This window comes from Talpa europaea, assembly GCF_964194135.1.
Source record: "Talpa europaea genome assembly, chromosome: 2".
NCBI classification, from domain to species: Eukaryota; Metazoa; Chordata; class Mammalia; order Eulipotyphla; family Talpidae; genus Talpa; species Talpa europaea.
Window position 1 is genome coordinate 156,805,025 of NC_140068.1, and position 25,955 is coordinate 156,830,979.

General features: G+C 59.1%; 1 protein-coding gene across 1 annotated transcript in view; it reads left to right on the plus strand.

Moving 5' to 3' along the window:
* The first annotated feature begins 216 nt into the window (after nucleotides 1-216).
* The window catches only part of F13A1 (coagulation factor XIII A chain), a 63,306-nt gene continuing 37,567 nt past the window's right edge, over nucleotides 217-25,955 (plus strand). Inside the window, exons 1-5 of the mRNA XM_084228176.1 lie at nucleotides 217-267; nucleotides 1,801-1,948; nucleotides 8,761-8,949; nucleotides 21,188-21,439; nucleotides 25,215-25,333. Coding sequence (XP_084084302.1) covers nucleotides 1,819-1,948; nucleotides 8,761-8,949; nucleotides 21,188-21,439; nucleotides 25,215-25,333 — 690 coding nt within the window. The 5' untranslated portion in view covers nucleotides 217-267; nucleotides 1,801-1,818. The remainder of the gene's footprint in view (nucleotides 268-1,800; nucleotides 1,949-8,760; nucleotides 8,950-21,187; nucleotides 21,440-25,214; nucleotides 25,334-25,955) is intronic.

The window sequence follows — 25,955 nt, forward strand, 5'->3', positions numbered from 1 at the left end:
GGCAGGCTGGGCTGAGAAGCTGGGAGTCGGGGAGGGGGCTGCCTGCCTGCCGCCTGCAGCTCTGCCAGGCCAGATAACAGCAGCAAGAGGGTGGGGAGTCCTGGAAGCTGGACATCGGAACCGCCGAGCAGGGAGGAGAAACCACAGGGCTGGCAGGCGGGGCAGGCTGTGAGGAAGTTATTTAAGAGCCAACCTTCTCGCCCTCGTCCCTTTGAGGAAGTGCCCTGACAGCCGGCTGCCAGGGTGCAGGGGAACGCCGATCGCCAGGTAAGCACCCTTGGTCCAGCGCGGGCAGCCGGGCAGGGACAGGCTCTCAGCCAGGCCCGCGTCGCCCTAGGGTGCTGGGGGAGGGAATTGGAGGCAGCCTCGAGGGTCCAGTTCTGCACCTCTGGGGGGGCTTCCCCAGAGACTCCCCTAAACGTCCCTGCAGGTGCAGGTGCTGTTCTGAAGGAGGCAGCGGGAGTGGGGGCCATGGGAGTGCTCCCTTCCAGGGCAGGCCTCCTCCCAGCAGGGGAGCAAGCCTCTGCAGGGGGAGCTGGGGACGGGGGTCAGGTCGAGCACCTGCTGATGGGACCCAGATCCAAGCCTTACACCGGGCCCCAGGCCCCCTGCAGAGCCTGCCTGCTCTCCCTGCTCCCCCCCACCAGGGTGCTCCTGCCCCCTCCTTGCCCTGCCAGGCCTGAGGCTGCTCTTTGCCTGGCGGGCATCCGAGGCCCCCAGGCCTCTGCATTTGGGGCTCGCTCTCCTAGTGGAGCAGGGCACAGCTCTGCCCTGTCCCCCCAGACCCCTCACCCCCACCCCGAGTGCTCCCACAGTCCTCCTGGCTGGTTCCCACAAAGACCGACTTTTCCCACCTCCCCATCCAGCTTCAACCCTCTCCCCTCCTGTCCTCCTGCTCAGCTCCCCGGAGACTAACTGCGTCTGCAGACACCTGTCACCCCGGCCACGTGCATCCCCACACCACCCACTCCTTCCGAGACGCCCGGGCGGCTCCCTTGCCCTCAGCTGTTGCTTTTGCTCAGCCTGTTTCTGGAACGCTCTGGTCTCATGTCCCCATAAGAGGGGCTCCCCGTTGGTGCCTCGCATTTGAAAGCAGCCAAAAAATCACCAGCAGCCCGCCTGGGCCATGCAGGCGACCGAGGCACCTGAGAGAAGGTCTCCTCGCCCGTTGGGGGTCTGCGGTGGCCGACCGTCCAGCGTGTGGCGGCGACAGCTCTGCTGCACACGCCGGGGGCGGCGGCTGGACAGGCAGAGCCAGGGCCACCGGGCCTGTTTAGCCCACGCGGCGTGCCTGTCCCCCCCACCCCCGCCCCGAACCGGCTCCGCCCGCCCTGCTCTTCCCAGAGTCCTGGCCCCAGAGCAGCCCCTTCTCCCGGCTGACTTCTCCCGGGGCCCTCGAACCCCGACACCACCCCCCACCTGCCCCCGGCAGCTCAGTGTCTGCTGCAAAACCCGAGCAGAGATTGGGGGCTCCCTCCCCGTGGTCGTCTGAGTGAGCCGGGCGGGAGGCACGGGGGCACGGTCCCGAGCGTCCAGGAAACCCACCCACCAGTTCTTGCCACGACCCCCCGGTGGGGCGAGAGGGGCAGCCTGCTCTCCGTCTTTCATGCTCTCCCCGCGGGTGACCCACAAGCCCCAGTCCTGGGGTGCTGCTCACGGTCCAGTTTACTTGCGGCCTCGGCTGGGGCTCTGTTTATATGAACCTTGCAGCGGGTGGCCCGGTGCGGGGGCACAGGGGGGTCTAGTTTCTTGCCTGAAATTCTTGTCTCGAGGTCACAGGGTCACCTTCCTTTTCCTCAGGGAGCCTGTGAGGCAAGCATGTCCGAAAACTCGGGGACCACCTATGGAGGCAGGAGGGCCGTGCCCCCGAACACCTCCAATGCAGCAGAGGACAGCCGCCCCACGGTGGAGTTGCTGGGGCTGGCGCCCCGGGGCTTCAACCCACAAGGTACTGGGGTCCTGGGGGCTTAAGGGGGTGCTGGGCCCCAGCGTGTTTCTCCACTGAGTTCCCACAAAGGAGGCCCCTGCACGTTTCTCAGGTTTTAGATAAAAGACCCTCAGCTGCCTGAGGGGCGAAGACCCCGGGTCTGGATCCCAGCCGGTCAGGTCCTGCCACTTGGGGCCCTGCATCTCAGGGCCCCCCCCCCACCTCCAGCCATGCCCTGTGGTCCCAGCCACTCTGGGGGAGTCTCTCCCCACCGGCTCCTCGCCTTGGAAGGACGTTCTCGGCTGGAAGTTTCCACTTCCCAAATACTGTGGCTGCCTGGGTGGCTGGCTTGCACCGCCGTCCCTGCTCCCCGCCCTCCTCCCGCACGGCTGTGAGTTCCGAGCCGGGGAGGGTGCCAGGCCAAGGGTGCCAGGCCAACGGTAATGGAGATGGAAGCCGCGTCTGGAGTCACAGGGGCCGGTGGCTGCATCCCTGCTCCCCGGGGACCCCGAGCGGCGGTCAGCGCTGACTCCTCAGCCCCGTCAGCCGGCCAGGCCCGGGTGCTGGGGGCTGGTGACTCGGACGCGGCCCCTTGGGGACCCGCAGGGACGCCCAAGTCCCATCCCGGGTGGCACGAGCCAGCTTCCCTGGAGCACACAGGCGGGGGCCCCACTGGCAGCTGAGCTCCCTCTGGGGGTGTCCCCGGCTCTGGCACCCACTCGTAGGGTCTTGGCCCCCCGCCCCCATGCGGTCAATCCGCCTGTGGGGAGTAAGCGCCGGGCAGTGCGATAGGCAATCCCAGCACTGCCAGGCCGGGACAGGCTGGCGTTAGCTGTAGGCCGGCGCGTCTGCCCCTCCTGAGGCCAGACCACCACCGTGGGGCTGGCTGGCGGCAGGGTCGGCGGCTCACCTTCAGCCCAGGACAGGAGCCTCGGCAAACTGGCCAGCAACTCCCAGACTGCCCAGCGCTCTCGAGCCCTCACCACTCGTGACAAAGACGTGCAGAGAGGAGGGTCCCTCGGACAGACGGGGCTGGGAAACTGGGCCACGCATGGAGGAAGGACGTGGGGCCCTCTCTCCACGCACCCCAACTCAGACGGATGTAAGACACAGTTATGAGACGTGATCGTGAAGCAGAGGACACTGGCCGCACGCTGGGGGCGGCAGGTGGACAGACTCTGGGGCTCGACCCGCGGCAAGGGGATAAGAGCAAAGCACACATTTGGGGTGACCGGGAATCAGGGACACAGCAGAGCGCAGAGGACACGTAATCCACACTCCGAAATGCCCATGTTTGGGGCGAGGAAACAGGCCAGGGCAGGCAGGGACACCCACGGCTGCGAGGGGCCTTTCTGTTTGTTTTAAGAATCAAAAATAACCACCTGGCAGGAGCCAGGCCCTCAAGCAGGTGTCCCCGGCCGGTGTGCTGACCTCCCCACGGCCAAGAAGACACTGAGCTGGGGCCGGGGCTGGAAGCAGCGGGCAGGGGGAGCAGAGAGGGGACACAAGTGAGCCCCACAAAGGCAGCGGGGCGTACGCCAGCCCTCACCCCGGGGTCAGAGGGCCTGACTCCCCAGGCCAAGCCATGTATGTGCCCTGAGCCTCAGTTTTCCCTCCAGCAGCTTGGAAGCAGTAGCGCAGCTGCCCTGAGAAGCAGGGGTGCAGTGCCTGCGAGGGCCCCGTGCCTGGGACATCTCCCACAAATGCTCATTGACCTGGGACCTGCAACTGAGCTCCCGAGGCCGGGGCACCCCGAGCATCTGAGGTCTGAGTGCGGCGCCGCCAGCTTGGTGTCCAGGAGCGTCGTTTATAAAAACCCGGCGTTGCTGTTTTCAGTTTTGGAGGCCGAGACAGGGAGCAGTTTGCAGCGAGTTTTTAAATCATTCACGGCTTGTTGGCAGCGGCGGGTCCACCCCCCCGGGGACGCTCTGGGGACACGCATCAGCGGCTGGCCGCGGGCCCCGGTGGCTGACCGCAGCCGTGAGTAAGTGGCCGGGCAGTCAGTCACTCGAAGGCAGAGTGACTCATCACCCGAGTCATCCCGCGCTTGCCCAGATTTGTAAACAGGCGCCTCCGGTCTCACTGGGAGCGGAGGCGGAGGCCAGAGGCTCGGCGCAGGGCGGAAAGAAGGGAGCCGGCCCGCACGCCCCCTGAGCCAGGGCGACTGGCTCCTGGCCGTCCTCCATGTTTCAGATTTCCGCTTCATGGCACTGAAAGCAGCTCTTGGTGCTAAGCGTACCTACGTCACCCCCGAAGGCACCCCCAGCCCCAGCCCTGAGGAATGAGGCTCCCTAGCGCCCTCTTCCTGCAGTCCACGCCGCAGCCACTAGGGGCCCCTAGAGACCCCGCACCCCATCTGGGCCAGCTCAGTGGCCGTCCTCACCGGGGTGTCCCTCAGCCGGCGCCCTTGCTCAGCCGGGAGGGCAGAGCAGCAGGGAGAGGAAGGGAGGGCAAAGCCAGCCTCTCCCTTTGGGGCAGCACCGCGGGGTCCGTGTATTAAGCGCCCGAGTCTGGGCAGGTGTTAGGCTGGTCATTCTCTCAGCCCGCGCCTGCTGCGGTATAGCCACACTGTGCGCCATCGCCCTTCTGCCCCGGGTGGAGCGGGGCCGGTCGCCAGCTGCCCCGCGTGGCGCTGTGAGGATGCCGTGCGGCACATGCATGGGTCCCCCCCGCCCCCGTGCCGGGCACCGCCCCTCTGGTCAACCGCGGGTGGCTGGTGTTTCCCGCGGGGTGGGCTCGCTCGCGTCCCCCCCACCAGCAGGACAGTGAGGAATGGAAACGTTTGTGGGAACAAGGGGACACAGGCCTGGGATGGGGCCAGCCGGTCAGGGTGAGCTCGGAACGTCCTTGCGTGTTTTTAGGGATCCTGACTGTGCTCCCCTCCCAACTTTGAATTCAACTGTAACCCCCCAAAAAGTATGTGAAAATCGTCCCCGACTGTTTAGATTTGACCCTAACACTACGCTGCGCACCCAGGGGTGTCTCTGCGCGTCCCGGCCTCCTGGCCGCGGGGTGATGTTCCGGGGGCCGCATGGTCTCCTGGCTCCTCCGAGTTACTCACTCGCAGCCGCTGATCGTTTGCGGGGTAATTAGAATCCGAGCTGGCGGGTCGAAGGCCGTGAATGCAAACGGCGCGGTTAGTCTGCGTCTGTTAAAACCCCATGGAGGCGGAATCCAGTGTTTTTCAGACAGAGGAGGTGAGTGAAGGGGGAGGGTCTCGCCTGAAAGGCCTTGGAGACGTTGCCTCGCCTGCTCGGAGAGGAGGGACTGGCGCGGACACGGCAGGAACCACGTTTTCTCCAAGCCGCTCTAATAGGGGAGGGGCGGGAGGCCTGGCCGAGCTTGGACCCCGAGGAGGAGCAGGCGGGAGGCGTTTCTGTCCCGGGGAGGGCTGGTCCCAGCTCTGTCTCCCTAGCCCGCTCCGAGCAGCCCCTTCGCCGACAGGTCAGGACGCAGGACCCGGGGACAGCGACAGGGCACGGGCGGTGAGGAAGTGCCCCCCTTGCTACTGGACACTTAAGATTGGGGGAATCCGAAAAAAAATAGGACAGGCCCTTTCCCTGCTGTTCGACTGTCTCCGCAGTAAGCACCCCACTGCCCCCCACTTCCGCCTGGACGGGCTTGAGGCCGGGCCTCTGGCAACGGCATTACCCAGACTGCCCAGAGACCGCGGCTCGCGGGGGAATTCCCGGGCGACGAACCTGCGCCTTTAACTCGCTTCCAGGCTCCCTCCCGACGGGTGTGCTCGTTCTCTGGAGACTATTTTTACGACTGAAGGAGAAAACAACCCACTTTCCCTGCTATTAGGGGAGGGCAGGAGGACACGGAGGCTGCTGCTGAGGGGGAGAAGACGCCTGAAGTGGTTTCTGATGTGTTTGGGGTCAGGCGGACTCGTGTTGGGAGACTGGGAGGTGCCCCCGGGCACAGCCAGGTTTCGGCTCTTTCTCAAACAACAAGCAAAGACAGGTGCTGAGCCCTGAGGGGTCCGTTTCGCCAGCACCTGGGCCTGGACGAGGAGCGGCCAACGTGTCTCCTGCTGCTGGCAAAGGGCCCTGGGCTGCGGGAGGCTTTTCTGCCTAAGCCCCGCCCTGCCCGGTGCATGGAGGAGGCAGCGGCCAGTGCTGCCCAGAGGGGCCTTCCCGACTCATGTGGGGGGATCTCACTTATCCTGGGCTGAGCTGTACCCCCCCCCCCCGCAACAACGCCGATTTCCTGCGTTTTTCTTTCTTTCTTTTTTTTTTTTTAATTTTCTAGAGGCATGTCTTATTTATTTATTATTTGTTTGTTTGGTTGGTTTATACATGCACTGGGTACAGTCAGAAGCGCGGGAGGGTGAGAGAATTCACCAGAGCCAGAGCGGGGAGCAGAGCAGGCAGAAGGACCGAAGGACACTGCTGAGGGGAGCAGCGGGCGGCAGGAGAGGTCTGCGCGCCATGTGGGACCCTCCTCCGGTGGCCGGGGAGCAGCCGGGGATCGAACCGGCTGTAGAGGCTGCAGGCAGCTTCGCAACCCAGCGCTCAACCGCTGTGCCACCGGGGAGGCCCCGTTTTTCTTTCTTCCTGACGCTGTTCGCTTGTCGGGAAGACACCGTCGTGGAGAACGGAAAGGTAACGGGGAAGGAACCTAAACCCACGGTGAGCCACGTGTGCTCCAGAGCCGAATGCTCACAGCCCAGTTTATCCGAAAGCAGCTCCTCCGTGTGCTGCGCCAGCACAGCTTGTGAGCCGGCCCCTCGGGGTATTCTCCTCGGCCTAGCTTCCTGGGCTCCTGCTCCGGCTTGCCGGCCGCAGGCAGCGTAGACGACCACACAGACGTGGCGGTTTGTTCCCAGAGGAGGGAGCTCGTGTGGTCAAGTCGCCTTCCCGTCCCCACAGCACACCCAGCCCGAAACAACCGCTTTCAGAATGGGCCTGTCTGCCGAGGGGCGCTCAGAAGCCCCCGTGGCTGCTCTGTGGTGATGGGCCCTTCGCTGCAAAGCCAGGAACCCGGCTCTCGGCCCCCCGGGTCACTCCCCGCCTGCAGGCCCAGACCAGGTTTTCATTTGAAGTGAGACTCGGGACAGTGAGATCCAGACACCAAAGAAGGGCTGAGAGTCCCCGGCGTCACTGGATCCTCCTTCCCCTGCGTTAGGGGCTCCCTGGACCCCCCGGTGCCCTCCCCGCCAGCACCCTGAGCCCTCTTTGTCAGAGTGTTGAGGACGCCGTCGCCATCCTCGGCTCTCTCTGGCAACTCCCGCCGCGCCTCCCCCGCCGATGGGCCAGGCGGTGGCCCAGCCGCCATCCGTATTCGCGGCCTGCGGGCAGCGTCAGCTGCCGCGCGCACAAAATTCCTGGAGGTGGGAGCTGGGGGATAGTGGGGACATTGAGCAGGCGCTAAGGGGCGGAAGTTATCATAGGGCTTGGAACAACGGACGGAACTCAGTAAGATGACCTGTCGTTGGAGTACATGTAAAGCCTGAAAGTGGAACTAGAGAGGAAAACCGCCACAGCCGCAGGCGGGAGGGCACACGCGGGCGTGGCCGGCAGGGTTTGAATTGAGTCTTCATCCGCTCTTGATAGAAACGGCATCTGAATGTATTTTTTAGGGTTTTTGCTTCACCAGTTGCTTAATGTACATCATCAGTAAGATGTGACCTTCAAAACGCGAGCGGTATCTTAGTCTGCAATAATTAAAATGTGCCGCTTATTGTGAAAGACCTAGTGGACCGAGCGTTTCTCGCTGGAAAGCCGCAGCCAGCGTAATGTGCTTGGTTCTAGAGCAAACACTGGGAGAGAGAAGTGCGTGGAAGGGAAGTTCTGGACGCGATCTCTCAAAGAGGCAGTCGAAGAAGTGGAGATTGTCTTGCTCAGAGGAACCCTCAGAGCTGTTCCCTTTGCCCTAGAAAGTGCCAGATGCTGAGAACGGAGAGTCGCCTCTGTGTCCACAGGTCAGGATTGGGCGGCGAGGTTAGGAAAATGACAGGGAAGCAGATGTCAGCTCCTCTTCAGCGGAGTTTTTCCAATAATCAGAGTTGCTTAAAATGGACTGTTTGGGCCTCCCCAGTGGTGCAGCTGTTGAGCGCTGGGTTGCGAAGCTTCCCGCAGCCTCTGCAGCGCCGGTTCGATCCCTGGCCACAGGTGAGGTCCCACATGGCGGGCAGACCTCTCCTGCCGCCCGCTGCTCCCCTCAGCAGTGTCCTTCGGTCCTTCTGCCTGCTCTGCTCCCCGCTCTGGCTCTGGTGAATCCTCTCACCCTCCCGCGCTTCTGACTGTACCCAGTGCTTGTGTAAATAAATAAATAAACCTTAAAAAAAAAAAATTAAATGGACTGTTTGCCTTGGCGGGGGGGGGGGCTCCCCGCTCAGCTGGCGGCCAGAAGCCCCTGGCCTTTCACGGGGAGACCCTCTGGGGGATGCCACCGGCATCCACTACAGAGCTGATTGGGTCTGTGTCCACCCTTGAGGTGACTGACGTCATGCAAAATGACTCTGGGGCCTGAGACAGAGGCCCCAGAGCTGGTGACCGAGGTCCTACCAAAGGGACACTTTGGTTTCTTGGTTCTTTCTTAACTCCGGGACGACCCTAATGAGGCCGGAGAGCTTGGGAGACGGCAGGGCCTTAGTCTGACAGGTCTCTAGGGCTTGGCTGGTTTGGTTTTGTTGCTAAAGACTTGGCAGGCCCTGGTGACCCCAGAGGTGCTCCACAGTCAGGCGCAGGGACCCCAGCTCCATCACCCCATGAGACTCGGTGGCCTGAAATAGGACCCTGGGCGGGAAAAGCTTTTTCAAAAATCCCTGTGAAAAGCCGGCCTGGCCCTCGGCTGCGGGGTGGGGCCTCACGCCACCTCTCTTGCAGACTACCTCCACGTCACGGCCGTGCACCTGTTCAAGGAGAGCTGGGACAGCAACAAAATGGATCACCACACGGACAAGTACGACAGCGACAAGCTGATTGTCCGGCGGGGGCAGCCCTTCCACATCCAGATCGACTTCAACCGCCCGTATGAGCCCTCGAGGGACTTCTTCCGGGTAGAGTATGTCATCGGTGAGTGACAGCGCGGCGTGTCCAGGCCCCAGTTGGCATCCTGGGTGGTGGGGCCAGGGCAGGGGCCCAGGGGCGCTGCGTTCTGCCCTGGCCGTCCAGGGGTCGCTGGCCAGGCCTGGGGTGGCCTCTGTTCCAAACTGGTCTGCGTCATGCCAAGGTGATAACATGCCCCCATCCCCGTGTGGAAGGGGAAGTGAGAACTGTTGATGGAAAACGCTGGGGTGGGTCGGGCATCCTGTGGCTGTGGTGTCAGCTCATATCTCTGCCCTTGTGGCCACTTGGGTCTCCCGTGCTGAGAGTATTTGCAAAGCATACAAGGGTTTTCAGAGTTTGGTCTGCTCCCGTCCAGCCCCCGGGTGGGCCATGAGAAAGGGGAGGTGGAGCAACGCAGGGCTTCCCTGGAGGCGTAGGGGTTAAGTGTCAGCACTGTCGAGCTATTGTCAGCCACTGCGGCCTGAGTTCCATCCCCAGCCAGGGAGCTACCCACAGGGCACAGCAGACCTTGTCTGTCTCCCCGCTGCTCCCTCAGCCGTGGATTTCAGTGGATCCGCCTGTTCTGCTCCCCACTCTGTCTCTAGGGAATCCTCTCACCCCCCCCCCACACACACACCTCTAGCCTGAACCCCAGCTCTTGCATGCATAAATAATATAAATCTTAAAAAAAAAAAAAAAAGAATGGCAATGCACATCAGCTTGGAAAGTTCTGGAAAGTCACACTGGATTTTGTTTGGTCCCATGTTTCGCATATTCATTCGATCATGGAGGACTTCTGGTAAATATGTCCCCAGGATTTAGAAGGATAGTGCAAAAAAGCAACAATGGCTGACGCTCAGAGCCACCCTGTGACCTACATGTAAAAATTAAGGGAAAAAATCAGGCAGCCGGACCCAGATTCACGAAAATGTATATGATTGAAGTCAGCAGTTGTCTTAAGAAAAAGACTTTAAACAAAAGTAGAAGAAATCGCAACGCTGCTGAAGGTCATCTGTCCAAAGCCAACAGCTGTGGAATCCTCCGTGACGAAAAGTCCATTTTCATTCCAGCAGGAAACTCCATAGAGCTCTGCCATCCCCGCCAAGAGCTCTGCGCTAGCAGCTTAGCAAATGCACAGTGTAGGAGAAATATTTACTGGAAACTCTGGAAAATAAGAAATGCGAGGACATGTTTGGCTAGTGCTCTGCTTGTAAGTATAGACGACCCAGCAGAGCGCGGGAGCAGCAGAGTCCACTGAACTGTGTTGCCTGGACGGAAGGGACACACGGGCGAACCCACAGTCTGCCTCTCCCCGGGCATTAAGGACCGGAACGCAGAAACAAGGAAGATAAACTCCCCATGTAAACGTGACGACAACCAACATCATGATTGTTTTTAAGGCAGCCCTAGCACCGCGCACGTGCGTGCAGAGCGGGGAGAGCGGCTGCGACTCTTCCTCAGACAAGCAAATGAAAGGCAAGCGCGTCCTTGGCTGTGTTTGTAAAAAGTCTTCCAAAATTAATATGTAAATTTCACGCATCCCCGTGAGAACCCACTGAGCGAAGATCGTCTTGTTTGACTTGCGGGAAGACACACGAAGGTTCATCTGAAAGAATCATTACCTGACAAGAAGCAGACGCTGGAGCCAGGCCTCTGCAGGGAGGAAGAGGATCCCCTGTCGGAAGCAGCCGCTAGAACATCCTGGGAGGGCCCGGGGAGGCAGAGACCAGAGAACTTAGTCACCGATCCCATTATAATCGGTGACGTGAGATGACGTCAGCTAGTTTGGGGTGAGAAAATGGAGCAAGAAAAAATCGGCATTTTTGTTTATTGTTTCATCATCTCAGTGACACTGACACAACCAGTTTTCTTCCTTTTGGAATTTCAGCATCTGCCTGTACACATTTGGCGTCCGTGACATATCCGTGGCGTCTCCCACAGATGCACAGACCTCTGGTCCGCACACCCAGACCCCACAAATGGCCGTACAGATGACCAAGATGTAGCTCCAGGACCCAGATGCCACTGAGAACCAAGGATGGTTCTGGAAAAACGTGCAAACATGCCTCAGACAGGAAGGTTTCACCCAGAAACGCCAGGAATGTGTAAAACACGAACACCTGCTGCTGGCCGGGTGTGGACAGAAGCGCACATGGCTGGTGCGAGTGTCCGCTCTGTGGCCTTTCTGGCATGGCTTTGGCAGGAAGCCTCTCCTGGGTGTCTACACCCAAGATGCCCAGAATCCCCTTATAAAGACCAGTGTTATTTACCGAAGCGTTGTTTACACTGACAAAGAGACTGAAAATAAGCATTTCTCAGCGTGACGGTAGAGTCGGCTGTTGTAGATTCACCGCGGATTCTGGTTTTTGTACAGTGAATTAGAAGTCAGCACTTGCAGCTCCTCCCATGTCCACCCGGGCGGGCAGACCGAGGCACAGCAGTCGGGTCGGGGCCCTTTGGCGGGGGCGGGGGGTGTCGCCCAAATAGCAGATGAGAGGAGCAGCCGGGGGGAATTTAGTGGCGGGGGGCGCGGTGCGAGCAGGGTGTGGGTGCACGTGGCGGGATGGGGAGCTACGGATGCAGGAGGGAGTCTGTTATGAATTAAAAATGATCAAATTAAGACAAAAAATAGACACTTCCTTAGGGGAAAAAAATGGCTCGGGAGGACCCGGGAGTGTGGCTTCCTGGCATTCACCGTGAAATCCGTGCCTGTGGGTGGGGGAGCTGGAGAGGGCAGAGGTTAAGGGGGGGAGGAAGGAGCCTCCCGGAGACGGGGGTCGGGGCCGAGCCCGGGGGCCCGCGGGCTGGTTACCCGCAGCAGGGCGGAAGGAGGAGGCTAAGTTACGGCCCCTGCGTGCTAGGCCCGAAATCACCAGGATTTAATTACATTTCGGGAGCTGACGCCTGTTGTTAATATTTTTTAATAATGGGTACTTTGGTGAGAACGGAGTCCACAGACAATATTTTAACAGTATTTGAAGATCTGATGAGCGTTTATGTTAATCCTTCCCCCGAGTGCATCCATCTCTCCACAGCTTGTTGCTCCCACACGCTTGTCCCTCATCGCCACGGGCGCTGGCCCTGGACACTCGTCCTGACGTTCTGCCCATGGACGCTGCCCGGGGCTCCCCCCACCGCCCCAGGCGTGCGGGGACAGAGAGGGACGCCCCTGAGGGGCCTGACCAGGACCCGGGAAACACCAGGCTCGCGTGGGAAAGACTCCGAGCAGGCTGTCGGGGGAAGGACTCGGCAAGGTTGAACCGCCCTCAGCAAAGGTGGGGGGCTCGTGGGGGCCCGGGGGCCGTGCAGTTGCCCAGTCAGAGCCAGGTGTGGACTGTCCTTGGCTCCAGGGCGCCCCCAGGGAGGGGTCCTCTGGCAGCATTTAAAGGCCCCTCTTCACGAGAGACGGGAGGCTAGTGTGGTGGCGAACGTGGGCGGGAGAAGCCTGGCAAAGCTGACTTTGAGATCAACCTGCAGAGCGGAGGTGGCCCCTCTGGCCGGGCCTTCCCGAGGGCTGATGCGGGCCGGGCCTGCTCCCAGCCCCGGCCCCGGCTCCGCCGCCCACAGCTCCCTCTGGAGTGAGGGTGTGAATGAATTTGGGAGGGTGGGTGTGGATGCGGAAGGTGTCTAGGGTGCCGTGGCCTTTTCTCTCCCCTCCCCTGAGCCTGAGAAGCAGGCAGCAGAGCCGCGTTAATTATCGGCTTTGCTAACCTGAGCTGAGCTGTGCAGACCCGAGAACAGCTCGTGGTGTTAATTTGCTGTTGCTTTGACACGACCCGGTTCTCTGAGTCTCCGTGGAGGGAGGGTCTCTGCACAGAAGACTCAGCTGGTTTCCTTACAGCCCCCCTTCAAGGCAGGGCCGTCCCCACCTCTGCGCCTTTCCTGCCATCTGCAGCCCCAGGAGCCGGGGCCTCCACACTCCTCTGGGCCTTCTGCTCCCAGGCTCCTGCCACCCAGGCTCCCTGCGTGGCCCCAGCGGGGGGCTGCGGGGGGTGCCAAGGTGGCCGCGACTCTCCTGTCCAGTGTGAGCTCCTGAGCAGCCTGGCCTGGGCACCGGCCCCGACATGAGCTCTGGAGGCCCCGGGCATTGAGGGCCGGGCCAGCCTGTGACGCGGCCTGCGGGAGACCCCATGAGGGGCCTCCCACCTGCTGTCTGAGGGCCTTGGAGCAGCAGGAGCTGGCGTGGGGCAGGAAGCAGCACGTCCTCAGCACCATCGGGGAGTTTGGGGCTGGAAAGAAACCTGAGACGAGCCAAGGCCTAAGTCAGGTGCTGCTCCGGGCTCTGGACCCCGTGGCGGCTGGGAGGGGCAGCTCGGCAGGAAGACACCGTGGCTCCCTAGGCAGGCACAGAGGGTGGGGCTGTGAGGCCGGGAGTGCAGCAGGCGCTGGGGAGCCTCTGGGTTGGGGCGCCAAGCAGCGTGGGGGGCCCCATCCCCAGGGGCTTTCCCTCTAGTTAAGATTCACGTTGAAACAAGCAGCAGCGAAGCCGGCTCTTCCCTCTGCAGTCAGAGGAGACCCTGCGGCCAGGACTGGGGTGCGGTCCGTGGGGGCCCCTGCGCGTCCTCAGCAGGTGAACCGGCAGGGCTGGGGCAGGGCTTGGGGTCAGGCGGCCCCACTCGCTCACCACCAGCACGGAGGGGCCCGCTAACAGCCCCCTCCTCGCAGGGTTGTTTTCTCGCCCCAAAATAAGATGCCGATGCTTCTGCGCAGGCGGTCTGTGTGCTCAGCAGAGGGGACGGGCGCCTTCTATCCTCACAACAAACCTGGGAGCAGGAGGGAGGGCTGGGCCTCACCAACAGCATGGAGGCCCCGGGCGCAGAGATAGGGGCCGGGGTGCCCCATTCTCCTCAGCTAATCAGCACCCGCCTAACAGAAACTGGTGTCCCCAGAGGCCCCGCGAGGCCCCCACACCCTCGGGCGCTGGCGTCGGGCGGCGCAGGGCTCACGGCGCGGGGAGGCACCGGGATGAAGGGACAAGTGGGCTCGTCACTCATGGCTGCTGCCTCCGCTGGGGCACCGTGTCAGGACGGGGGCAGCTGGGCCGGGGTGGGGGGCTTGCTAATAAGATGACGGGGCCCAGCGCGGGTTTGAGTCTCCGCTGTGTAGGGAGCGAGGCCCCAGAGCCATGGGAGCGCGGCCTGCAGAGCTGCGCGGCTCAGCCCCAGGGCGGTGGCCTGGCCGGCCAGGGGCCTCCCCTGGCCCTGCCTCCTCTGTCCTTTCTGCTTTCTCCCTCACTATCCCGGCCCGGCGGCCCTCCCAGCCCTTTCTCCTGGTTTCTCTCCCCGCCCCCCGTACACAGCCCCCTCCGGGGTGACTCTGGCCATCTACCCGCTAGCCAGGGGCAGCGATGTGTCCTCGATGCTGGCCGTGCTTCCTTGGCCTCAGGAAGCCAGGCAGGGCACTCTAAATGCAGCGTCCAGACATGGCGTCCAGCTCAGCCGCATGGCCAGTCCATCTGGCCGGCGTCGGGCATCAGGGTTTTCGGGGCGCCCTCAGGCACCTTCTTGCATGACCCGCCCGCCTGTCCTTGCCTGGGTAAGCACCGTCGTCACCTCTCCTGTCACGTCCCCGTCAGGGGTTTCTGGTGCGGACACCCCCCTGCAGCCGGGTCATCACTGGGTGCAGGCACCCTCCGGGCTTCAAGGTGTCTGCTGAGGCTGACGCCGGGGGTGCGCACAGCCGTTGCGGAGCAGGCGTGTCCCCTGTCAGGGCCCCGTCTCAGGATGGGGCCGGCGTCCGAAGGGGGGCGCTGGGACTATCTCAAGCGGCCAGCACGGTCCACCCTGCGGAGGGAGGACGACCTCGAAGTCCCGAGAGCGTGTCGCTCAGGAGTCACCCTTGTTTCTAGTGAGAAAGGAATCCTGACCGAACCCCCATGTCCCTGTTTTACTTGGGGCCACTCAGCTTGCAGGCTCTGAGCGGGGCTCGCCGGGCCGAGTCCGGCCTCAGGGTTAACCGCCGTGGACAGTCTCCGTCCTGAGGGGTGCGCTCCGCAGGCCTGGCTCCCTGCTTGTGGAGAGTTGTTCTCCCCCCGCCCGGTTCCCATTTCATCATGTCAGATTAAAACACAAGCCCGGAAAAACTATCTTTTATCAAAGATCAGAATCCCATTAGCATGATCAGATGCAATTAAGTCGCCATCCGTCTTCCAGAGCAGCTTTAAAGGGGCTCGATAAACCCCGCGGCTCCGGGGGCCGTGGGCGTCCAGAGAGGCTCAGCGAGCCCTCCCCCTTGTTTACGCACCAGAGCGAGCTGCCGGGAGGGGGGGTATCAATAACCCGCCAGCTGCCTTCTTTAGGGGCGATCAGCTTTGCACACTTGAAATTGTGGAACCAAATTCACAATATTAGGCCTTCGGGGGGATGGACGGCTCGATAATGAGGCGGGTTCTGCTAAAAGCAGGCTCCCCGCTCAGGTGCTCAGCCGCACGCAGGGCCACCACTTACCCTGTGCCCTGCGCCCCGCCTGTCTGGCCGGGGAGGGACAGCCGCTCCCTGAGCCAGGAGACGGCAGCCGGGCGACAGCAGCCGTGCTCCTCCCTGAACTCAGCCGTCTGCGTTGACACAAGCCAGCGGGAAGGCCCTGACCCAAGGCAGAGAGTCCAGGGAGAGCTCCAGCCCCCCACGCTCCTGCACAGATCAGGGTTGCGAGGGGGCCCTGACCCATCAGAGCCATGTCCTAAAAGGGGAGCATCGCAGGAGCTGGGCATGGAGGCTGGGCAGGGGGACTGAGTCAGGAGCCCAAGGGCCAGCCAGGGATCAGGTTCTGAGTCCCACGCTCCCCCCCGAGGGGTCAGTCCAGGCGGGACGCAGGCAGGAGAGAGGGTGGGCAGGGCGTCGCTCCCAGAGGCAGCCTCACCTCCACGTGATGGCGTCAGATGTGGGCCCCGGGGAGCCGGTTCCGACGAGGTCCAGAGGGTGGGTGCCCGGGACAAAATGAGCGATGTTTTAAGAAAGGGAAAGAGAGAGCAGAGCCCCATCCCCGCCACGAGAGGACGGAGCAGTGTCCACCTGCAGGCCAGGGGGGCCCTCAGCCAGGCAGATCCGCCAGGCCCACGCCCGGCCCCCACTCCGGAGCCGTGAGCTGTGGTGTTGTCAGTCAACGCCACCCCCCCCCCCCGGCAGCTCTGTGGAGTGTGTCACCCGGGAGAGACACGCAGACAGTGGGGGGAGGCCGCCCTGGGCACCCGCTGTGAGCTCCCACGGAGGGGCGAGCTTTCCCTTTGGCTCAGATCAAAGGGCGAAGCGAGTTCAAGTCCCGTCGCCTTGACTTGGAAATCGCAAAGGCAAGATGTCTTTCCCTGAGACCCCAGAACTCACACCTGAAGGGAGACGCCACGCCTGATGCTGCGCCTGATGCCCACACGCGATGATGCCCACACCTCCGAGCGCGTGGCTCTCCCTGCCGTGAGTCGGCCAGAAAGCTGGGTGTGGAGTAGATGAGCCTTCCGTCTCCTGGAGCAACTAATTTCCCAAAAAGAGCCGAGACCAGTGTTCCCACGACTGCGCCGAGGGAGCTGCGGCCTCACAGGCCGCCGGCGGCATCTCCCGGCCACGCTGGTTCGGGCAACGTGTCCGCGAGCAGCAGAGGGAGCCGCGCCGTCCCCGTGACCGCATCCCGCTGTCTCCATCTCTTCTGACTTCGTGTTTGTGAAACAAATTGCTTTAAACACGCCAGAGACCCTGGAGTGGAGTGTTGGCCAAATTTTAAAAATAAAGATGATTCATGAAGCCAGCGCTTGTGTTTATAACCGTCGGGAGAAGATCTCGAGAAAATCCCAGAGACCTGAATATCTAGGGCACTGGCTCCTCTTCAGAAGCGAGAGAGGAACCCCTCTGTGCTGCCTGCCCTGGACCCCGGGGCGCGGTCAGCCCAGCCCGCCGGTCTCCATCGCGCCCCGTCGTGCCTTGCCGACAGCTGCAGCCGGCGCTTGCTTCGGCCTGGCCCCGCCGGCCCCGGTCCCCAAGGGCTCAGCTCCACGTTGGCACCGCCCCTGCCAGGGAGCCCAGGTTCTCAGAGCTGGCGCCCTGGCTTGGGTGTTGCCTAATTCAGGGGGCCCAGATGGCACCTCTTCTGCGCAGACTTTTGAAGAGCTGACAGTCGCGTCCAGGAGAGTGAAACTCAGTGGCTCGCCTTAAAAAACAAACACGTTTGCCGGTTTTAACAGAGATGACAAGGACGCAGGTGACGTCCAGCTGAATACACGGGAGGTGGGGTCGGAGAGGGTCCCGGTGCACGTTGGCTGCTCCGTGGAGTTGGGGGCCCCCTCCCCGTGCAAGGATGTGCTTACCAGCCTGGGGCCTCCAAGCCCCACACTTCAGGATTGTGTGGCAGGACCCCAGGTTGGCCCGGTCAGCTACGACCTCCGCCTCTCGCCGCTCTCCTCCCTGCAGCACTGCGGTGGGGCTGACGCGTCCCAGTTTCCGGTCATGTCTGGGTCTTTCCAGTGAGCAGCTCCTACCCAGGGGTCCCTCCAGGCTGACCTCGTGAGAACAAAAGATGCCCCCAGAGCTCCGGTCACTAAGGGGTCGGCAAGGGTTAGAGCTGGGTCAGGAGTGGGGGTGAGGACCAAAGGCGTATGCTCTTTCTGCGAAGTCACAGTGTCGTTCGTCTTCAGAAACCTGAAGACCTGCATGGCTGACAGTGAAAGGAAGGCGGGGGGAGACTCGGACGTACAGGATAACGGCACGGGCAGCGAGTGCCCTTCCCACGGTGTGCTCTTAGGATGATGCCAGCAAAGCTTTATTTTTAATTCTGAAACCAGCCCTGCAGGAATGTGCGAGGACGATACACGGAGCTCTCTCTCCCCCCCTCATCTGTCCGCCAATGTCCCGTCGTAGTTAACGCCGCACCAGAGGCCTCCTGTCAGTGACCATCACCACCAGGAGTCCCCGCGATGGGTCGCGGTCATGGACGCCTCTTGCTGCCTAGAACGCTTGCGTGTTGAGTCTCGCTCTGCCCACAATGGGCCTGTTCTCGGGCATAACAAATTCTTGGGGTGCTTGCTGCTGCGTGTTGCGTTCATCTACAGGAGCAGATCTCCTGGCTCTCTCCGACCCATCTCCTGTGACTCGTCCCCGTTCCCTCGACTGCAGACTCATCGACCTCCTGGATCCAGCCAGGCGTCGCTTCCTCGGGACCTTTGCCGAGCACCCGTGCTGCAGTGCCCTTCTCCCAAAGCTTGCTCACGTGACGTAAAATTCTGGTAGACCAGACACCTTCAAGAGACTCTAACTCCAGTCACCAAATACTTACTGAGCACCTGCTGTGCCCCACGTGTCCTGCAAGCTGCTGGGTGTTCACAGAGAGTGAAAACTCAGTTCCTGTCCTCAAGAAGATTCCCTTTCCTTCCCCGGTTTGCTGGAGCCACAGACGCAGCCTCGCTGGGGAGCTTGGTCCCTTTTGGGTACATCTGGGAAATACAGACACACAGGCAGAGGGTGAGCCAGGGAGGGCAGGTCCTGAGGCCTCAATGAAGTGACTTGCTTTCAAGCACCTGGGTGTCTGCTCGGTCGCTGTCATCCAAGCTTCCTGGGCCCTGTGTGGTGTTTTCCTTCCCAGTGTTGTGTTTTGATGTAGTGGTTGGTGGCCTGGTGTGTCTAGAACTCAATCAGGGGCTTGTTTGCCCCCGGCCCCACCCATCCCCACTCCATCCTAAGCCTGCTTATTCAGACGAGGCCGCCTCCCCCTCAAAGGCTCGGCTCAGCCCCCCGGGGCACCCCATGTATCACCCTGTCACGGAAGCACTTCCAGGCCTGTTTGGAAGTAGATGGATTATTTTGAACATGAAAGGTGCGTCTTGGGGAAAACAAATGAATCAAATGGAAAAATGAATTAGCGTCATGAAATTTCCCTTCCTGCATGGAGACATGATCTATTCCTGAGCTCCTGGGGGATGATGCTCTTATAAAAATTCACTATGAGAGAAAGTCTGCAGTTAGGAAGTCCGGGTCCAGCGCGAAGCACGGCTCTGTACGTGTGGGACACGCCCTGTGAAGGAAAGTGCTCGGAGCTGGAGGTTTTGTTTCCGGAGATGGAAGCTGTAGTGGATGGCGTCCGCGGCCAGCGGAGACAGGTGTGGTGGGCTCTGCTCCGTGGATACCACTCGGCTATAAAAAAATGATCTAGTGCCTTTTGGGACAAAATGGACGGCTCTTGAGGTGGTTTGGTGAAGTGAAATAAGCCAGAAAGTGACAGTTACCAGAGGGTAAAGCTGGTTATAAATAACCAAAGAAAACAAAGTGGCGGAACAAGTGATTCCTGGGCTCTGGGATTAACACGGTTACAGAGGCAGTGGTGGGGTGGGGGTGACCTGCAGCTTTGCGGGAGGAGGGGGCGGCGTATTCACATGCGGGGTGACCTTATACTCCCCAAATGACGCAGCAGCCGTGGAAGCTCGTGGCAAATCAGTGAAGGGAGAAAATAAAGCACAAATAAAGATCCTGTGTATTCTGAACTCGAGCTGGTGTTTGGCAGGAAGGGCTGCCCCGGGCAGCTGCAATGGGGGAGTTAGGGCCCGCGTGGCCGAGATGGCCTGGCCGGCATCCCCTCTGCAGAGTGCCCAGTGCCCAACGAGGGAAGGGCAGCCGTGAGCCAGCACAAAGGGGGCGCTCGCAAGAACGAGGCAGGTGGAGAAGCCTTGTCACCCACGAGCCTTGCAGGAGGGTTTCTCTGGGCTTATCGGAGGCTGAGCTCCAGGGATCCCCACGGCCACCTCGACCCTGGCCCACCTCGGCAGGAAACCATTGTTCAGGCTTTATTGGATTTACAAGGACACTCATTCTGAGGGGTGATTAGTGGATTCCCCCATGCACAGCAAGGGGCTGGGGTTCTAATCTTTTTCCCTGACTTACTCTGTGTAAATTATTATTTTCATTAAGATTAAGCACTTTGCAGAATTGCACAGCAGTGACTGATGCAGGGAGCCAGACTGCTCTGGCCTTGGCAGCATGCCTGGTGGAGAATCCATGCAGACCTCGCGCAAGGGCCAGCGCGGGAGCGCCGCTCTCCTGCAGCAGCCTCTGCTGCTCCACATAAAACGCTGGAGAGCGAATACGGTTTGCCCTTGGTGCTTCTCTGCTTATAAACAAAATAATTTGGAGACTTACTCGTCTGATTTATATTCTTCTTCTAGTCGAGAAGAATTCGGTGTCTGAGTCACTTTGGGGGGGTCTGGCCCAGGTGGAGATGTGTTTATTCTGTGATCCTGTAAACTCAACCGTTGCTCAGGCGAGGACGAGCTCCAGGAGGCGGGCCTGCTGCGGACGGCAAAAGCTGTCGTTTTTTTTGGGAATCACTGGGAAGATGTAGTTTTGAGGGTCGCACCAGGAAATAAGAATTTGGTTGCAAATGGCCACAATGACGAGAAGTAAAAACGAACGCTGAGAGAGTGTGCGCACACACACGTGCTCACACACGTGCACGTGTATAGAGTGTAATAAACCCGAGGGTGCTCTGGTGTTTAACCTTCTACTGAAATAAGTTAAAAACGTGTCGTGCATGAAAAGTAACTGCAAAGCAGCTGGCGTGTATCGGTCTCTTGCACCCGGAGGTAAGAGCATCACCTCCGTTTCATGATAAAATAAAAGGGGAGGAACTGAGATGTGTAAAGGTCAAATAATTTGCCAGAGATTACGGGGCAGTCTCTTTGGGAGCCGGGATTCCTGCCCAGACAGCAGCCTGAGATCACAGATGAGACGGAATAACCAGGTTGGGGCTGAGGACTGTGGTTCTCTGCAAACAGCCGCTAGACGTGACCCCGGAGCACTCACATCGTGGCGGGTCCCGAAACGGCGTTTGGGATGAGGAAGCACCATTTGCCTCAGTCCCTGAGCACAGCTAAAGTGACCTCCCGAGCTTCTTGCAGGACAGCCCTTCAGGGGGTGACAACCTCCCACGCCCTCTTCAGTCTGCTTTGCTTTGGGGCCTCGGCCTAGTGTCTCGACATCTCCACGCGGGTGCTGACCGACCAAGGCCCAGCCCTCCCGCTCTGAGTTTACACGACGGGCCCGTGCCTCGAAGAGGTTAACTCCTCAGAGGAGAAAGCAAACGTTGCCCAAAAATGAACAATGAAGTAAAATATAGAGAAATAAATAAACAAACAACCCCGTCCCACAGCTGGCTAGTGGCAGAAAGAACCCCAAGCCCCACCTCACGATCCCCAGTCTTAGAACAGGTTAGTTCCCCATCGGCTCCCAGGTGGCGGAGGGGGAGCAGAGTGGCTTCTGGAACCTTCCCAACGCCGTGTCTCCTGCTCCTTCCCCAGGCCGCTACCCGCAGCAGTCCAAGGGCACCTACATCCCGGTGCACGTGGTCCCCGAGCTGCGGAAGGGCCAGTGGGGGGCCAAGGTGGTGCTGAGAGACGACCGCTCGGTGCGCCTGGCCGTCCAGCCTTCCCCGGAGTGCATCGTGGGCAAGTTCCGCATGTACGTGGCCGTGTGGACCCCCTACGGCATCCTCCGCACCACGCGGAACCCCGAGACGGACACCTACATCCTCTTCAACCCCTGGTGTGAAGGTAGGCGCGGCCCCGGGTTCTCGTAAAGCACCTGACCGAGAGACCTCTCGTGCGTTGCTTGTTGGCGGCATCGCAGAACCGGTCTCCAAAGCCCGTCCTTCGTGCGGTGTCTCAGGGTCCCAGGAGAGACGGGAGAGGGACTTGTCCTCCATGTCCTGCCCCGGGGGAGCTTAGGGGGGTCAGCACAGCAGCCAGCCAAGGCTGGACCCTCAGTCCATTGAGCAGCTGCGTCTTGAGGTGTGCCCTGTGCGAGCCTCTGCTCTGCCAGCAGAAGGGGCTTCTGAACACGCCCTTCTGAAAGTCAGGCGCGACTTTAAAATTTCGGCCTTTGAAGTTTTGACCCTGGAGCAGTCTGCAAGGAGGTGCACGTCTTATTCCCATCCATCCATTATCTCAGTGAGCCAGCGACATTTCAGTTGGACCGTGTGAGTCTTTCTTTCGCTCTGGGAATTTTTTCCCCTCATTTCGTTGACTATGTTCTTTCTTTTATTTTTCTGCAATATAGTAAAATGCCTTTTAGATATTTGTTGATCTTTCTAGATATCTTCTATACATCTCCTATACTTTCCTGTTTTTATATTTTTATTGCAACAGTCCTTAATTTTCCTGGAGATGCTGATACATTTCTTTTCTCTTGCTCCCTACCCCGAATATTATGAATTTTGTAGTCACTTCAAGGAATCTGCAATGACAGAGGTGTATGAGTCCATCAGCTATTTTCACCAAATTACCTCCAGATTTTTTAAACACATATCTTATTAATTATATTTACTTTATATATCATTTTGTGCTTCATATTTAAGTTTTCACTTGCTGGCTTTGCAGTTCTAGTATCATTAAATCCTTCCCCCCAAAATGTATGTGAATAACTATATACTATTCTTTGTGGGTGAATAAGTTATTTAGGACAGTTCCTATCTTTTCCCAGGTTTTCATTAATATAAACACTGTAATGAACAAATTCTGTGCATACACATTGCTGCAACTATTTCCATGGGCACGCTAAATCCAGCACTCGGGTCAAAGACCATGAACATTAGCAAGGCTAATGGTACAATTGCCAGGTGGCTTTTGAAAATATTCTTGTGGGGCCTCCCTGGTGGCCTAGGGGTCAGTCTCAGGGCTGTCACCACCATGGCCTCAGTTCAGTGCTCCTCCCCCACCCCAGGTTGCTGACCCACAGGCGCAGCAGACCTCTTCTGCCTCCCTGCTGCTCCCCTCAGCACTGGATCTCAGTGGATCCGCCTGTTCTGCTCCCCAGTATGTCTCTGGGGAATCCTCTCACCCCAGCACCTCTGGCCTGAACCCCAGTTCTCCTAGGCAAAAATAAATAAATCTTAAACAAACAAATAAATACATTCTTGCAATTATTCTATTCCTCACACATTAGCTGGTGTTGAATATTATAAGTTTAAGTACGTAAATAAATTTCATATCCATATTCCTTTTAACCCTTTGATTTCCTGGGTGACTACTTAAATTGTTTTCACGTATTTACTTTCTGATCATATTTCTTCTGTGACTAATTTTCCCTTTGCTGAGTTTTTTTTTTTTAAGATTTATTTACTTATGCATACAAGAGCTGGGGCACAGGCCAGAGATGCAGGGAGTGAGAGGATCCACCAGAGACAGAGTGGGGAGCAGAGCAGGCAGATCCACTGAAATCTACTGCTGAGGGGAGTAGCAGGCGAGTCAGGAGAGGTCTGCTGTGCCCTGTGGGTAGCTCCCTGGCCGGGGATCGAACTCATGCTGCAGAAGCTGTGAATTGCTTCATAGTGCGGTGCTTAACCCCTTGTGCCACCAGGGAGGCCCTGCTGAGTTTTATTTGAGATAATTTACGGTCTCCTTATCAATATATTAGAGTTCTTGACAAGTAAGGAAAATTTACTAACATTTGCCATTGTTGCAAATATTTCTCTGGTTTTCTCTATAATCTTTAAATTTTATTACATCTGATCCAGTTTTATATTATATGAAATAAAATGCCTTGGTCATTTCCTTTTAAAATTTTCTATTATTTTTGTTCAGATAAAACTTTCTCATCTAGACACCAAACAAATATTCACCTTTATTTTATTCTAGATTTTATAGGCTTTCCTTTTTTAAATTCAGATTTAGAATTAACAAAATTAACTTTCAGTTTATTCGGTTGTATGGCAAATTTACTTTTCCCAAACAGCCAATTTTCTCAGCCGGATGTAATGAACACTCAGCCGTCCCACTGATTTATGGCATTTTCTTTACCGTAAAGTAATTTCTCAGATGTATGTGCATTTCAGTGACATCTATTTCTAGGCTATTTTGACCTATTCATCTATCTTTAAATTAAATGTTTTGAAATATAAAAGCGTTAGAACACAATCTAATGCCTCACATCTTTTAAGGTACACACGCAAGTCCACAAAACAGCTCGCATTACAAGGAAAGCAAGTTGTAAAACGTCCCTAAGTGACCTGTCTGGGGCAGGTGGTCTTGACCCCATGGGCCAGGACATCATCACAATCTCACTCCCGCAGTTAGACGCCATCATAAAGCAAGAAAACAAGCAACCCCCACCCCGACCTTTCCGGGGGGTCGCAGCATCCCCGAGGCATGTGTGCATGCAAATACTCCTGCATTGTTTAATTTTAAAATCAAGGTATTATTTTCCATGTTCTTACTGAGCAATATGGACCTCAGCCTCAGCTGTCACCCCTTAATGTGTTACCTCTGCTTGGCCCCCCTGAAGCCAAGCTGTCCTTTTATTTGGGGCCTGGGGGTCCAGATGGAGATGTAGGTGAGACCTTGGCATTGGGCCCGGTGCCAGCAGGACCAGCGGTTTGGAGCTTCAATGCTCCCACCTGCTGGGGCTGCGAGGAGGCTTGGCACCTGCATCTGGAGCTCCAGCTCTTTCTGGAAAGATGAAGCAGCTTTAGGGAGGAATGAGCTATTGATACACATACTCGGATGAATCTCAAAACGATTAGCCTGAGTGAAGGAAACTAGATACACCCCCCCTCCAAAAAAAAGCACATACTGCAGTATTTTATAGAAAATGTAAATTAATTTACGTGACAGAGCAGATGAACAGTTCCCCAACTGGGGGGTCAGGGAATGGAGAGGGGGTTACAAAAGGGCACAAGGAAACCTGGGGTGACAGGAGTGTTTGTTGTCGAGATTGTGAAACTGCGCGTGTTCGTGTGTGTTACTGGGCATTAGTGCGTCCACATACAAGGGTGTGTGTGCTGCGACGCTGTGTGTCTGGCTGCGTGGAGTCAGCAAGTGACGGGTAGCGGCAGGTGACAGGTGGCGAGCAGGGGGCAGAATCCCAGAGAACAGCCTCAGGCCGCGAGGCCAGGGTTCCCAGGGGCTGGCAAGGTCCCGGGACTCATTCCCAAACCTCTTTCTACTCGGCCAGTTTGCTGTGGACGCTACTGGGGTGGAAATTTTTTCTTGGTGGCACTAGCGGCCTGTGCCCCACCACAGCCTGGTCCTGAAGCCCTGACAGGCCGGACCCCAACTCTGAGATGTGTCATGTCATTGTGCTGCTCGGGGCACAAAGAGCAAGAACTCGCCAGCCCCCAGCACACGAGCATCATCCACGCCCACTGGCCACTGACTGGACCAGTCCTCCCACTAGCCACTGACCGGTCCTCCCTCTGCTCCTCACACGGGGACCGAACTCGCTTCTGCGACACAAACATTTCTCCCCATTTAGTGGCTTAAACTGAAGTGTAGGGACAAACACGCCGCGAGACCTGAGCAGGGCGGCCGGTGACGCCCCTGTCTCCCCCAGAGGACGCCGTGTACCTGGACAACAACGCGGAGCGGGAGGAGTACGTGCTCAATGACATCGGCGTCATCTTCTATGGCGACGCCAGTGACATCAAGGCCAGGAGCTGGAGCTACGGTCAGGTGAGCTTCCCGCGCGTGTCTGTCCCAGACGCGGACCCCAGGGATGGTCAGTGTCCCGGGGCTCCCCGTGTCCACCATGGGTCTCAGACAGCGAGGTGGGGAGCCAGGGCAGCAGGTCATCACGTCCCTTGTCAGCTGAAGCCATGCAGGGGTGAGGTGGCCGGGCCGGGGCCCTCAGATGACCTGGCGTGAGGGAGACGAGGCCCGCAGGACAGTGGACGCCCTGGGCCGAGACGAGCTGGTCAAGCTGGCGGGGGCTGGAGTTTCCTGGGTCTTCTCAGGACAGGAGCTTGGTAGGGTGCAAAGGGCACTGGGGAGGGCGGGTCCGTGGGGTGTCCTGGTGGGGGGCGCTCAGGGACAGTTTCCACAGAATCCAGTCTCCCCAGCTGGGACGACACCGACTCAGCTTCAGCCACCGTCCTGCCTCCACCGGGCTCTCCCGGAGTCCCCAGCCCTGCCCCAGCCTGGCCCTGGCCGTCCCTGCTGGTTCGTCGCCCCAGCCCTGACAGGCACTCGCCCGAGCTCCCCGCGCATCTGTCCCCTCGCGCCCCCCGGGCCTGGTCCCGACCGCCTGGCGACAGCTGTTTCCAAGTGTCACGCACGGCCTTTGCCGATGGCCTTG